The following is a 14,922-nucleotide window of genomic DNA, read 5'->3' on the forward strand; positions in this document are numbered from 1 at the left end:
CGGTTGCGCCCCGTCAAGGTAATGTATGGCGCCCTTCTTTTTTATCTTCTAATGGCCCTCTTACAGGTGAAGACTCCATGATGACGGATGCAACAACAGCTACGATAGTAGCTAGGAACCTCCTCACTCCTAAAGATAGTAGGCTGCTTTCAGGACGGTCCGATGAGTTGGCCGTTCAAGAGTCCCTCGCTCTCAGTGTTCAGTGTGCAGGCTCTGTGTCTAACATGGGCCAACGCCTACTTGCTCGCTCCCGTCAGGTTGAATCGTTGATGGCAGAGGTGGAAAGTCTCAAGCAAGAGATCAAACAGCTTAAGCACGAGAATAGAAGTTTGCACGTGCTTGCAAACAATTATTCGACGGGCATGAAGAGGAAGCTTGATGAGCTGCAAGAATCTGAAGGTCGGATTCAAAGTGACCGTCAACGGCTTGCGGCTTATCTCCAGAGGCACCTCTTTCCTGGGTCATCTAGCGTTCCACCAAGTATCGAGGCCTCGAATGGTCTATCTCCGATGCCTCCCGCTTTGATGCCTCCCGCTCCAATGCCTCCCGCTCCGATGCCTCGTAGTGGGGCTTCACGTAAACATCCTTTGTGAAGGCTCCATCATTCTGCCATGTTTTTTTTTTTTAACTTTAATATTTTTTTTTATTTAATCAAACGGCATGGAATTTATCTTTGAATGGACGGTGATACTTGAAATGATCCGGTAATAGTTTAAATTCAAGATTGGGTGCCTGAATCATCAACAACATGTTAGTATAAAAGAAAATTGAAATTCGGGGATTGGTTTTGGATGAATTTGAAATACAATACAAACGTCCCTAATTTCAACCTCTTATAAAACTTATGCAAGGTCATTCCTTCCATCAATATGGGATTCTTTCTCAACAATTATCATCTCAACAAAATGTTAAATAACAGGATGTGGACCTTCTTTCTATAATATTTCGTGCTCAATATGCATCAGTGTGTCCCTCCACAAGAAAATGATTATGTTTCGTGAACATAAACCCTTGCATTTGGAGTTGCCTTCAAGTGTCGAAGAATTCAAATTAGGACATTTATCTGATCTTCACTAGGAGCATGCTCAACATGCTCACCACACTCACATCTCATGTGCAATGTCAGGTCATGTGTGTGACAAAGTAAATTAACTACCCTCCAACTTATAGTAGGTTTTAAAGTGTAATTAACTACCATCCATAGATGTAGGTTTTAAAGTGTAAATAAGGTGTTGAAGGAATATTGAATGAGGTTGCATGAAAGCATGGCGAAAACATTGTCAAGATCCAAGGGAGGTAGCTGCTGCAACTAGTTTGCAGTTTCTACCACCCAAACTGCTTAAGTAAAGAAAAAAAAAGTCGCTGACTTTGCGTGACGTATGTGGCGTCGCGCAAAACAGCTTTGCGCGACGCACGTGCACTTACGCCGCGCAAAGCTGTTTTGCGTGACGTACGTGCACTTACGTCGCGCAAAGCTGTTTTGCGCGACGCCACATACGTCACGCAAAGATGTTTTGCGCGACCTAAGTGCACGTGCGTCGCGCAAAGCTGTTTTGCGCGACTCACATAGCCCTGCGTCACGCAAAGTCAACAGAAAAAGCGGTAAAACTTACTTGCTTCAGCGCCAAAATCGTGCGGGACGCACAAAACGTCGCGCAAATGGCCTTTGCGCGACGAAGATTGGCGTCGCGCAATACTGTTTTGCACGACGTAAGTACCCTTACGTCGCGCAAAACATTATTGAGCGACGCCAATCTTTGTCGCGAAAGGCCATTTGCGCGACGTTTGTGTGTCCCGCACGCAAACATACTTTGCGCGACGCATTTAGCTGCGTCGCGCAAGTTTTCGTCGCGCAAACATGTTTTTGTACTAGTGAATCTGCTTGTCTATGCCTAATAAATTGAATCTAAATGGTTAAAAAAAAAGTGGTTAGATTCAATTTATTTTCACAATAATCCCTACAATTTAGCTATGATTATCTACGATTTAAAATATATTTTCCAAAACGGTTTAAAATATTTGTAAATCCCACGAATTCAAACGGACTAAAATAAGGAGGTGCTGATTGGTCTTCATCCCCCTAAAAGTAGAAGGGAAAAAGGAACATATGTGTGTAAAACAAAAGATTGTCATGAAATTTAAGTTACATTACGCATTCATGATCAACGTCATTCAAGCTTGTTCAGTAAGTGACATTCTTACTTGGCTTCGTGTTCCATAATTGCCATGGGGAATAAAGAGATTGACATTGTTGCTTCCTACATAATTTCGAGTCATTCTCATAATTATACTGGCGACATTACTCGAACTATGGTGATCGACAAACTTAGAAAACGTTTCCAATTTTGTTATTCCGATTAACTTATTCTTCAAAGCGCAGAACAAAATATTCCGTTGACCGGGTTATAAAAAAGGATAGGTGCAGAGACTCAATGGAAGTTGTTCTAACAAATGGCGTCAATCAATCTATCACAGGACCATCTGTCATTGTCTGATTTCTAGTTGTCTGATAATGGCTTATAGAAAGAATTTACCTTGGTATGACCTTATCTTCTCCAAAAAAAAGTCAAGGATAAGCTTGCATTCCAGAAGCGGTAGCTTCCCGCCTCCTTCATTCCTACCCCCGTATCTTCACTTTACAAACATCATAATCCGACACCGTTTATTCTCTTTATTATCATCTAAAAATCATACATACAAAACATCATTCAATTCGAAGATCTTTTAACTATTCATATGCATAAAATAAATAATAAATAGTTCATTATGAGGATGTTATTTGTTACCAAAATCGTTAATTGGTTTGCCATGAATGAATGATTAAAAGATCTCTGAATTGAAGGACTTGTTGCATATATGATTATGATAAAGAGAATGAAAGGTTCCGATTATGATGTTCGTACGGTGAAGATGTGAAGATACGTTAATCGTAAATAAAGGACAAGTAAGTTCTTCCATGGGTCGAACACAAATATTATCCAAAATGTTGTAATTTTGTTGAGTATTTCAAAATACAAATTCATTGCAACGGTTTCTTTTCCTCCCATTCACTATGCCATATTATTGTTTTTTATTTGAAATTATTGCATGGTCGTTTCATCACTTATAGTCTTATTTCTAGCTAGCCAACTCATTTCATTCATATTATAATTGAGAGTTAAATGAGGGAGTTATAAATTGTGAAGTGCCATCTTGATTAACCCATTAAGGAGACGATGAAGCCAATAAAATGCCGATCTCGATCACTTGAAAACTTAAAAGTCATACGAGTCGTTTGCAAGTAAACATCTCTAGCTAGCCTACAAGAGTCTGCCATTAACTAGTCTACAAGAGTTTACCATTAGTTAGCCGACAAGTAAACATCTCTAGTTGTTGTTACTTGTTGGCGTCGCGTATCCGCCAATTGTTCTCAGTTGAAGTCAAGCTATTAAGGCCAAATTTGTCTTGTCCCACATGATAAGGCATCGCCAATTAGTAATTACCATTCATGTTCTTGTCAAGATAAATACTGAAAGTGACATTAAGAAAATATAGAAATTGCATTCATAATTCAATAATACAAAGGACCAACACAAGGGTTACATCAATAGCATCCAAAAATCTAGAGTTTCTCCGGCCACGGTAACAAAGGGCTAAAGCCCCATCGAAACCCGAAATTACGTACTCCTTTGATGGACAACAATTACTCGTCCCTTCTCCTTCTTACGTCCAAGATGCCACCATTGGCTAAACAAAAGAATATGCAGGAGCAGACTTGTTAATCGCAAAACCATTCCTTGGATTGCAACAAGGCAGAGCACTTATCCATGGAGTCAAGTCGATTATTGTACATCCGTATGATTGAAACAGTCGAGCTAGCTAGTAGGTTTAATTCTGTGTTTATCACGCTAACCTCTATCGGCGTAAGTATTTTCATTCGATCAGTCATCAATCGATTATCACCATAAATATTCTAGTCATGCTCAACATGCATTCGAGTCTTACAAATTGTTTTCTGTCCATTTTCAGTACTTATTTTTGGTTGCACAAACAAAATGTAGATTATGCCAACAAAATTTTAATTTTAAGATATGATACAAACGTCCCTACTTTGCCTGTAATATTTTACAGACACCAAGCCATTTATAAAGTTTGGAAGAAAAAAAAAAGTTACATTATACATGTTCAATTTCCATACACTAGCCTTCATGCACACGCCCACGTGTATGCATAAGGCATTTTTGAATCACGGCATGTTATGCGTGACATACACATTTTAAATGTATTTATATGCGTAAATTGACAAAAGAAAAGTCAATATTTGAAGTAAATGAATAATCTTAGATCATGCTGAAAGAAACCCCTCATAAATCAATTAAAGTAACTGAATCCATATAATAAAAATCAGTCTTTATTGAATTTATATTAAGAATAGAGAAAATAGTATTTAATAAACAACTGATTGAATCACATTATTGCTAGCCCATTGTGACGTTAAGCTCACCCCCTCTCCCTTAGTGTAGATAATATCGTTTGTTCAAAAAATAAAAAATAAATAAACAACTGATTGAATGACATTATTGCTAACCCATTGTGAGGCTAAGCACACCCCCTCTCCCTTAGTGTAGATAATATCATTTGTTAAAAAAATAAAAAAACAATCATTTGACAATAATCACATTATTATCCGCGTGCGAAATATCTTTTTTATAACCGGCATTACAGGCTCTTAAGATGAAAATTGCATTATTCCAACTTGGAACTTGCCACTCTTGTTGACTTAAAAAGTAAGATGTATGATTTTTCCTCTATTTTAGGTCATGTGTCAATGAGTACCCCACCATATAGAGTCTAGACAACCCTTTTTCTAATTATTACATTGTTTTGTTAATTTTAAATGAATGTCTCACTCCATAACTTAAAGACCATTCTTCAAATAAGCATAACACATCGATCAGGATCCTCATATATATAAATAGTTGATTTTTCAAACTTGTTGAAATTTGATTAGTTCAACTTTCTTCAACTTTCTTATCTTTTGAAATTTCTATGGAAGAATAATCCTCCGGATTCCAAAAAATCTTTTGGTATAGCCAATTGATACGACAATCTTCATTCCTAACTTATATTGTATGCGTGTTGACTATTGGGTATCCCGGATCCATGAAGTTTCTTGATTCACCAAGCACCCACGCACGTCCAACTACAACCAAACTATTGTGTTTAGTTTATGATTCACTAGCCTTCATGCATGCGCATGAGCGCGTGCAGAAGGCATTTTTTTGAATCATGGTATGCTACGCGTTACTTACATGTTTTAAATGTATTTATATGCGTAAATTGACTAAAGAAAAATCAATATTTGAAGTAAATGAATAATCTTAGATCATGCTAGAAAAAACCCCTCATAAATCAATTAAAGCAGCTGAATCTATATAATAAAAATCAGTCTCTATTGAATTTATATTAAGAATAGGGAAAATAATATTTAATAAACAATTGATTGAATCACATTATTGCTAGCCTATTGTGACGCTAAGCCCACCCTCTCCTCCTTAGTGTATATAATATCGTTTGTTAAAAAAATAAAAAATAAATAAACAACTTATTGAATGACATTATTGCTAGCCCATTGTGAGGTTAAGCCCACCCCTCCCACTTAGTGTAGATGATATCATTTGTTAAAAAAATAAAAAAAACAATCATTTGACAATAATCACATTATTATCCGCGTGTGAAATATTTTTTTTATAACCTGCATTACATCCTCTTAAGTTGAAAATTGCATTATTCCAACTTGGAACTTGCCACTCTTGTTGACTTAAAAAGTAAATTGTATGATTTTTCCTCTATTTTAGGTCATGTGTCAATAAGTACACCACCAGTTAGAGTCTAGACAATCCTTTTTCTAATTATGACATTGTTTTGTTAATTTTAAATGAATGTCTCACTCTATAACTTGAAGACTGTTCTTCAAATAAACATAACACATCAATCAGGATCCTCATATATATAAATAGTTGATTTTTCAAACTTGTTGAAATTTGACTAGTTCAACTTTCTCATCTTTTGAAATTTCTATGGAAGAATACTCCTCCGGATGCCAAAAAATCTTTTGGTATAGCTAAATGATACGACAATCTTCATTCCTAACTTATATTACATGCGTGTTGACTGTTGGGTATCCCAGATCCATGAAGTTTCTTGATTCCCCAAGCACCCACACACGTCCAACTACAACCAAACTATTGTGTTTAGTTTATGATTCACTAGCTTTCATGCACGTGCATGAGAGCGTGCAAAAGGCATTTTTTTGAATCACGATATGCTACGCGTGACTTACATGTTTTAAATATATTTATATGCGTAAATTGACTAAAGAAAAGTCAAATATTTGAAGTAAATGAATAATCTTAGATCATGCTAGAAGAAACCCCTCATAAATCAATTAAAGCAGCTGAATCCATATAATAAAATCGGTCTCTATTGAATTTATATTAAGAATAAAGAAAATAATATTTAATAAACAACTGATTAAATCACATTATTGCTAACCCATTGTGAGGTTAAGCCCATCCACATCCACCTTAGTGTAGATAATATCGTTTGTTCAAAAAAAATAAAATAAAAAAAAACTTATTGAATCACATTATTGCTAGCCCATTGTAAGACTAAGCCCACCTCCATTTCCCTTAGTGTAGATAATATCGTTTGTTAAAAAAAAAAAACAAATCATTTGACAACTAATTTAATCACATTATTATTATCCGTGTGCGAAAAACCTTTTTTATACCAGCATTACAGCCTCTTAAGATGAAAATTGCATTATTCCAACTTGGAACGTGCCATTCTTGTTTCTTAAAGACTTAAAAAGGTAAAATGTATGATTTTTCCTCTGGTGGAAACAGTTCATATTATAAATCACACTATAAAGATTTTATATTTTATTATTATTATTATTATTGTAGATATGACTTTTATAATGTGATTTACAATATGCACAATTTCGATTATATGAACGAAGTTTCGTAAATCGGTAACAAAGCATCTTAAGGAAGTACACCTTCTCAATCTTAAGGAGTCAAGATTTCCTCTTTAAAGTGATTCAAATGCCATACATAAAACATGTGGATACCACCAAAGAAGAAAATTTGAAATTTTAGAGGGCAATAACAATTCTCTGTTAATAAAATCTTATCATTTCTCCGGAAAAAATTAATCAAAATCATTCATTACTTCGGCAAATGTCCAACCCTCCCCCCAAACTTGAAAGCAATCCCAAATGGTTCACCACTCTCAAAAGACCAATTTTATTTTCTTTCTTCCCGAATCCCATTGTTTCTGCTCGACATGGGATTCAATGCACGACGGTGCTCGCCTGTTGCTCGACGATTGTAATTGCCACATTGAATCAGAGAGTCAGAGCTCATTGCCCACCATTTTCTTCATCCTCTGCCCCTCCATCAAGGTTAGTCGGTCAGAAGTTGATTTGAACTCTCGAATCTATCCAAGAATTTAACCCAGAAAACCCAATTCGATTCCGAAAGAACCCACCGTTACAAACTCCACAATTTCTGGGAAATGTGGTGTCCTACTGTACACTGATTGCAGGGCACCGTGATAAGAGCATTTTCAAAGGCGATGTCAAAACTGCCATGTAGGCATACAACAGTAAAAAATGGTAGCAAACTATCTCCAACCGAGCCTTCAATTTCTTATGTGGTGTTGAGTCATTTGAAGGCAAAGCTTTTTGCTGTCAAATTTGACAGCAGATGTCAAATTCATTAAATGATTTTTTAACAGATTAATATAATATATATAATAAATGTTGTTATGTTTTTGAAATATTTGATTGGTTGGCTTAATTATTGAACTCCACAAAAAGATAAAAAGTTTATGAAATGACATTATTATTTAACATATCATGTGGAGTAAAATATTGTACAAAATGTCAAATGGCCACATAAGCTATCAATTATCATTTTGATGTTTAAAATTTGACATCTCTTTTGAAGATGAGTTCGTCTTTGAAGTTCAAAAACTTGATGGCGAAGAATGGATTGCACCAGAGTGTGGGAACTTTTAACACACTTATTGATGGGTTTTGCAAGGCAGGAAAACTACAAGAAGCAAATAGAATTTTTAGTGAGATGAACGCCGCGAATGTGGCTGCTAATGCAGTAGGAGATGGGCAATGGGCTTTTCGTGAAGATGTCGAAGAACCGAGCGAATGCTGATATACTGACTTGTAATGCACTGACATTGGGACTCTGCAAGGAGGTTAGAACTAAGAAAGCTGCGTATCTGGTTAAAGAAATCGATACAAATCACTTTGCCCCGAATTTCTCAACCTTTTCTGCCCTTACTGTCGGGTAGTACGTGCGAATGAATGCGGATCGTGCCTTTGAGTTATGTTTGTCAGATCCTTATGTTGTAAAGTCACTTGAATTCCATCACTTCCAATCTCAATCATTATGTCCTGCTACTGAAGGAAATAAGGAATGGCAATTAAGTTCAGACCATTCCTTCTTGTTTTGTTGATTCAAAAATCCGGCTCAAACTCTTCCGGTTAGACCCGATTCTCGGGTTTCTGCTCCAGGTGGCACGGCACTTGTTTAACTGCAAGTCAAGCGTTTGCAAATGCCAACTATGGAGAGAGATAATATCATACAATAGAGACCTAGAATGCAAAAGACACCAAAACAGTAACTCTTTAACAGCGTAATGATACTAATCAGAGATTCTAGCTAGGACCAAATGTGCGTACAACAAATATCGGAATTACAATTTTCATCTAGCTAGGACCTGCTCGAACCACCTATTTAGATATAATCAGAGATTCTCACTCTGTCATGATTCATCTTCACCAGCTTCAGCAGCAGCTATCTGGGAATCCAATGTGTTTATCAGCTGCTCACTTACTGTTTTTGCCACCGACACCATGTCAAGAATGATGCTTGGATCTAGGCCTGCACCACCCCGTTTGGTCAAACCGCAGATGTGCCCCTGCCTATTGACGGAAATCGAAACAGCCGGGCTCATTTGTGATTCCTCTTCTGAAGTGGCATCCACAATATAGTGCTTACCTACCTGAAAAACATATGCACATGACTCAGTACAGGGCTAAAAAGCATTTGCAATTTGCTATATTTTCAACTCTGCAGTGGGATTAAAATACGCTCAACTGAGAATCCATTGCCAAAAGAGAAAACAAACCAGATCCACTTTTACCACCCAAGAGGCAACATCGAAGAGCCACCGAGAGTTCTGCTGACAGCTCCTCACCCCCTCTACCCTGCAGAAGTAAAAAAACAACAGCTTTACAATAAGTATAAATGCATTGGTCCTACAAAAGCAAAATAGTGTTCTGCTAGGATAGCACCAAAACCAAATGGAACCAACTCAAGCTAACCCACAGGAAATTTATCAAATGAAAATGCAAGAACAAAATATAAAATGACACCAAGATTTTAACGAGGTTCCTCAACAGTCAGTGTAACTGGAGTACGTCCTCGGAGCAGTAGTAGCTCACCCAATAATCCACTATCAGAAAATACTCTCTGCAAAAATGAACTCTTTCTTCTCTCTTTCTTTTTGCCAAAACCGAAACACTCAGCTCTCTTTCTTCTCTCCCTCTTTTTCTTCTCAACCGAAAACAAATGAGCTCTCTCTTTCTCTCTTTTCTTCAAAACCAACTTATCTTTTCTTTAATGAAACAACACTCACGGGTGTTGAAGAAGAGAACAAAACTTTTTCAAAAGCAAAGGTCTTTTCCCTCTTTTCCTCCCCAAAACAAGGAAAGATGTTTCCCCTTTTTATTTGTTAATTCTAAAGTATGGCCACTTGGCCACTTATTCAACAAATAGATATTCGTTCTCTGCAATGGACTCGTACACCAAAAGGAGAAGTTCAGATTCTCTAATGAACAACTAACATAAACTGAGATATAGTACCTTCGTATTTTATCGGAGCGTGAATTCAACAAAAACAAAGTAGTAAACTGTCTACAGGATCTTGAAGAAACCAAGATCTCTATACAACCTCAATTCACGCAGTAAAACATGAGAAGGAAGCAGATGATAAAAGTGTTAACCTCAAACATTGGTGCTGCAGTTGGACTGCAATCAACATTTATAAAGACCTTTCCTTTGTCGGGTTGCAGCGCAGTTGGCCTTCCAAGTTCAGCCTGCACTCGGTCAACATTACCAGCAAATATGATAGTATGAAAAACCAGGGGCAGCTCAAATAATTAGACTAACAAATTACCTAAATTTGATCAAGGACATTCCAATAGCATGTAAAAGTACATCAAGACCGCAGTTATACCTTCACACTGGCAATGACATCTGTAGCACCCATCCTGACCCTTGCCGAGCCATTTGCCTGGGCAACGGCCACAAAGAACGGAAATTATAACAAAATAAGTAAAATTTCATATCACACCAAAAAATAAAATCCATTATTTTTAGTGAAACATATGACAGATATTAACCTGGGAAATAACTCCAGTTTTGACATTGATGGGCCGAGGAGTCGATCTCTTTCGGCCATCAGAACGAATGTCCTGAGCAATGCCACCCTGTATAAAATGCTTTTCTCCTATGGATAATCCCACCATTTCTGAACATATGATATGAAAAAACATTTCTCATCTAATTAACTTCATAAATATCAAGAAAAAATAATTATTACAGCAACAATATACGTATATAAAAATAATAAAAGCAATAAATTAAAACCTAAAAACAAAGGCAGCAATCCTAAGCGCTCATATGTCACAGTGAAACTCTACAGTTTGCTCAATCAACGTAAACAAATAGCTCAAAGTAAAGGGCAGCCACTTGGAATGAAAAATTGTGAACTTTTCAACGATTACTAACAAGCACTGAGGAATAATTACGGAGCAGAGACGATGATGACGAAGCCCTAACCAGTGAGAGTCGGCGGCGGCAGCGGCGATGCTGCGGCTGAGAGGAGATGCACAGGGAAAGACTGTTAGCGGGAATTGCATTGTGTAAAAACGACGAGGTTTTAATGAAGGGAATGCTCCCCCATCTTTTATTCCGTGAGACGCTCTAGTTAAACGCCCCTTGTCCTGAACTAAATCCAACAGACGATATATGCTTTACGTATTACTTTTTTCAACCGTCAGATTAGTAGACGATGATGTGGCGCGCGCACATCGCCGGTGAGGGGATGAGACCCGTACCCGTTTCATCCAGCACATCAACTGGCCCTAATCGAAATTTCCCAAATCTTCACCAGTGGAAAAATTAGGGTTTTTCATTTTCTAGGGTTTTGCATTCGGTTCGTTGGTGAAATTCAACCGATGGGTCGGTCCCGCGCGGTCTCTCAGGCCGCCGTCGACAATCCCAATCAGATGTCAGTGCAATTTTCACCAATTCGCTGCAAATTTTCAAGCTTTATCAGATAATTAAGCAATTCAAATTTCCCAATTATGTCTCACAGAAAGTTGTTTATTTGTTGGATAATTTGCAGTAGGGGCAAAAGAAAGAGAGCGGCTTCGGGGGCGGAGGTGGCGGAGAACAGCGGCACAGCTCAGAAACCTATGGCCCAAGAAATCAGCGAACCCAATGGGGCTTTCTACTATTGCAATTACTGCAACAAGGGTATTTCTGGGAAAATTCGGATAAAGTGTGTGGTGCGTCCAGATTTTGACCTTTGCATTGAGTGCCTCTCTGTTGGAGCTGAGCTTACACCTCACAAATGCAATCACCCTTACAGGGTTATGGTCAGTCCCCCTTTACATTTTCAAAGTTGCTTTCTTTCTGATATCTTAGACTCGTTGAAATTGCTTGAAGAAATTTTGAATTTTTAAGCTTTGAGTGTAGCTTTAGTGGAATTTAGAATCCGGTAATGGGAAAAAAGGCGAGACTGGGATGACCTTAGAGTAAAATGCATTAAAAGGGAAAAGATTGAATCGGTTTTCTGACCCGAACTGAGGCTCTATATACTGCCTGCAAGTAAGAATGTTTTCCTTAGAATGCAAGCAACAGCCCCATTTAGATTCACCTGAAATCTGTATGTAAACAGCTATGAGTAATTGTTTTATTTGTGTACGTAGTAATTTTTCGAGCTTGTTATTTCATTTGACTATATAGGAGATGCTTTCAATATAGCATGGACTATTAATTAAGCATGCATTTGCGGACTTTTTGGTTTTTAAACAGGACAATTTGGCTTTTCCACTTATTTGTCCAGACTGGAATGTAGATGAAGGAGATGCTACTGCTTGAGGTACTGAATAAACTGATTTCTTCTTTCAATTATTATGATAAACTTTTTTTTTTTTTTTTCCCCTGTGAAACTAATAAATTTTGTCTACTATCACTTGTTCTTTGATCATGCTGAAGAGATGTTAATGAATTACTGGTGCTCTTTTTCTTTTCTTTTTTTTCAATTGGTATTATATTCTTCTTCTTTTGGCCCATAAGTTCTGTCTGGTATTAAATTGAAATCTTCCAGACAGATCATCAAATACTATTCCATCTTCTACCCAAAAACAAAAGCTTAAATGTTTTGATTTTTTAACTTTCCGTGGATGATCATGATATAGCTCATTCACCATACCAAAGAGCAAAGACCCTATTCTTTCATTAAATAGTTAGATGATGGGTAGATTAGTAACGCAACATAGAGACAAACTTGGTTTAGACTGACTAGCTGGCTGATCTGACCAATTAAAATCAAGAGCATATCAATAGTTTATCGACATGTCGTTCATATTAATAAATTTTATCAATTCATCAATACCATAGTTTTTGATATCATGTCATATGTTTGTTAGTAGAAATTCACATGATAAGTAACTAACAATGTGACATCATTTTATTAATTGACTAGACTGACTAACTAGCAAGCTGGTCAACCCTTACAAATTTTTTATTTTTTATGTTATTAATTTTTTAATACAAAAATCTTACCATTTATATAAAACAAATGATGAACCACCTCGTGTTCCGGGCACATTAAAAAATCTTTCCAATTTGTTAACCCACTGTTTCTCTAGCGACTTCTCAGTTCCCACATCGTTTTTCTCACCGTGCTGCTTGCCTCTACTCTCCCCGTCTTCCTCCTCTCCTCTTCTGCTAAAATCTCTTGGATTCTACCAATCGCCGCAACCGTTCAGACTTTCCCAAAGGTAAATTCTTTTCTCATCCTTACAAAATTTGATATTAATTTTGAAAATAGTGAAAACCCCATAAAACAAACTGACTTTGTCAACCGAAGATTATGATATATGTTTCGCATTTGATTATTTAGGATAATTACATGCGTGAGGATTATTAAATGATATATCTGATAAATACGTCTAATTTTAAGGGTTTATATATTTATATAGGCTTATGCATGAAGGTGTAATTTGTAGTCATAAAGTGAGGTTTAGCTGTTACGGGGGATTGACTTGTGCACGAGAGGGAGAGAGAGAGAGAGAGAGTTTTCTTTTGGTTTTTGGTTAGGGTTGAGGTTGTTTGATCAACCTGTCGTTAATACTGGTCAATATTCACGAGATACTGTAAATTACTACTATCGACAACATATAATTTTAAAACGGATGTTTATCTTAGCAAATGTTTTAAGTTATCAAATTTGTATCACTAAATGATGTGTTCGTATACATGTTAATAGTTCACTTATTAACAATATAGGACACAAACTTTGAACACCACGTCATTTGATGAATAAGTTGGATGAATATGTTTAGATTCCCTCCCTAATAGAACTCTTAGCTATACTGTTCGGTTAACGAGTAAGTTTAATTAATAAAGAAAAGAAAAATGAAGCTTTGGGTTGGAGAAGGAGGAGGGATACCTAGTAGAGTCTGTGTATCTTGTGTGGGTATCGAGGGAAGAGAGAAGGGGCCAAAGGAAAAGTTCCAAGGCACAGATAACTGGAACCGATGCTGAATATTGCTCGGCTCTTTTTTTTCTTTCATTTTCTGCTTTTGAATATTGTTTTTTGGGGTTAAGTAGCTAGATTTGTCGTTTCTTGTTTTTGTTGTTTTTATATTGTTATTGTGTGTGCAGCTGTGAATACTTCAAGACTTTGGTTTTAAGCCCGTTGTGAAAGTCTATGGTTATTGCTTCGCTGCGTGTCTTCGTCTATATTAAGCTAAGTTGTGGACCATATAGTAAGTAGGGTAGTAGCTAGGGTTTTGTGGCGTGTGTGTGTGTGAACAATTCTAAGGACTAATAACTTCCTGGCCTCTAAATATAAAAAGCAAACCCATGAAGGGATCCGCACAATTATCAACGATCACTAATTCTTTGCATACTCGCATACGATTGCCTATAGCATTGTTTCAAAATGATATATATTTTGTAGTTTTTATCAAAATAAACGCAGCAATATGCGATTAGCGGTGGCATTATGCCACTATCTTAACAAGATGTATATATATGTATTTCATAGTTGTAGTAAAAATAATCCACTCGCACTAAATTGAGCTCTAATAAGTTCATGACTCAACTAATTATGATTTGCTTAAGTGGTGGAGGCCAAATGGAAGGATAAAAGGAACTGCATGCTGCATGCTGCATCAGATTCAGATGATGGTTTCTTCTTCTTCTTCCAAGTAACACAGAAAAGTGATATTATATCACATAGGAGGATGTGTTTACAAGTTTCCTCTGCAGGAAAAATAATTGAGACAAGGGGCATTGGATACCAACCACAGCAGCAGCAGACTTTTTAGATGCGAGTCAGCAACTATCTGCTTGTCCTCATGAGGTTGGAATTTGGCTCAGAAATGAAGCCCCCAAGTCCTCTTAGACAGAAAGCATATAACAAACGAAAGAAAAAAAATACCAATAAAATAAAAGGCTTTGAGATTTGACATTAGATTTTATAAAGATAGGAGGAGGACTACTACCCCACACATGGGGAGTTGTTTTGTATTGTGTTGGACTTGTATGTTGGATT

The 14,922-nt window shown here is 36.9% G+C and overlaps 1 protein-coding gene across 4 annotated transcripts; it reads right to left on the reverse strand.

The window, feature by feature from the left end:
- Window positions 1-8,318: 8,318 nt before the first annotated feature.
- LOC137741095 (uncharacterized) lies at window positions 8,319-11,051 on the reverse strand. 4 transcript variants are annotated; one of them, XM_068480902.1, is made up of 6 exons: window positions 10,911-11,051; window positions 10,472-10,599; window positions 10,306-10,362; window positions 10,073-10,165; window positions 9,196-9,274; window positions 8,319-9,069 (listed from the first exon to the last, which is right to left on the reverse strand). In XM_068480902.1, the coding sequence occupies exons 2-6, from the start codon at window positions 10,595-10,597 to the stop codon at window positions 9,062-9,064; spliced, it is 363 nt and encodes a 120-aa protein (XP_068337003.1). In that variant the 5' UTR covers window positions 10,598-10,599; window positions 10,911-11,051; the 3' UTR covers window positions 8,319-9,061. The 4 variants fall into 4 exon arrangements, with proteins under 4 accessions (XP_068337003.1, XP_068337004.1, XP_068337002.1 ...); XM_068480903.1 differs by having other exon boundaries at window positions 10,880-11,009; XM_068480901.1 differs by lacking the exon at window positions 10,911-11,051 and having other exon boundaries at window positions 10,472-10,873.
- Window positions 11,052-14,922: the final 3,871 nt, after the last annotated feature.

The sequence above is a fragment of the Pyrus communis genome, chromosome 7 (genome assembly GCF_963583255.1).
Source record: "Pyrus communis chromosome 7, drPyrComm1.1, whole genome shotgun sequence".
In the NCBI taxonomy this organism is placed as follows: Eukaryota; Viridiplantae; Streptophyta; class Magnoliopsida; order Rosales; family Rosaceae; genus Pyrus; species Pyrus communis.

Coding starts and splice junctions, on each gene's coding strand:
- LOC137741095 (XM_068480901.1), bottom strand. CDS start 10,624: ATGTTTTTTCATATCATATGTTCAGAAATGGTGGGATTATCCATAGGA. Junction 10,166..10,305: donor ATGTCATTGCCAGTGTGAAG/GTATAACTGCGG, acceptor GACCGAGTGCAG/GCTGAACTTGGAAGGCCAAC. Junction 9,275..10,072: donor CTGCAGCACCAATGTTTGAG/GTTAACACTTTT, acceptor TTACTTCTGCAG/GGTAGAGGGGGTGAGGAGCT.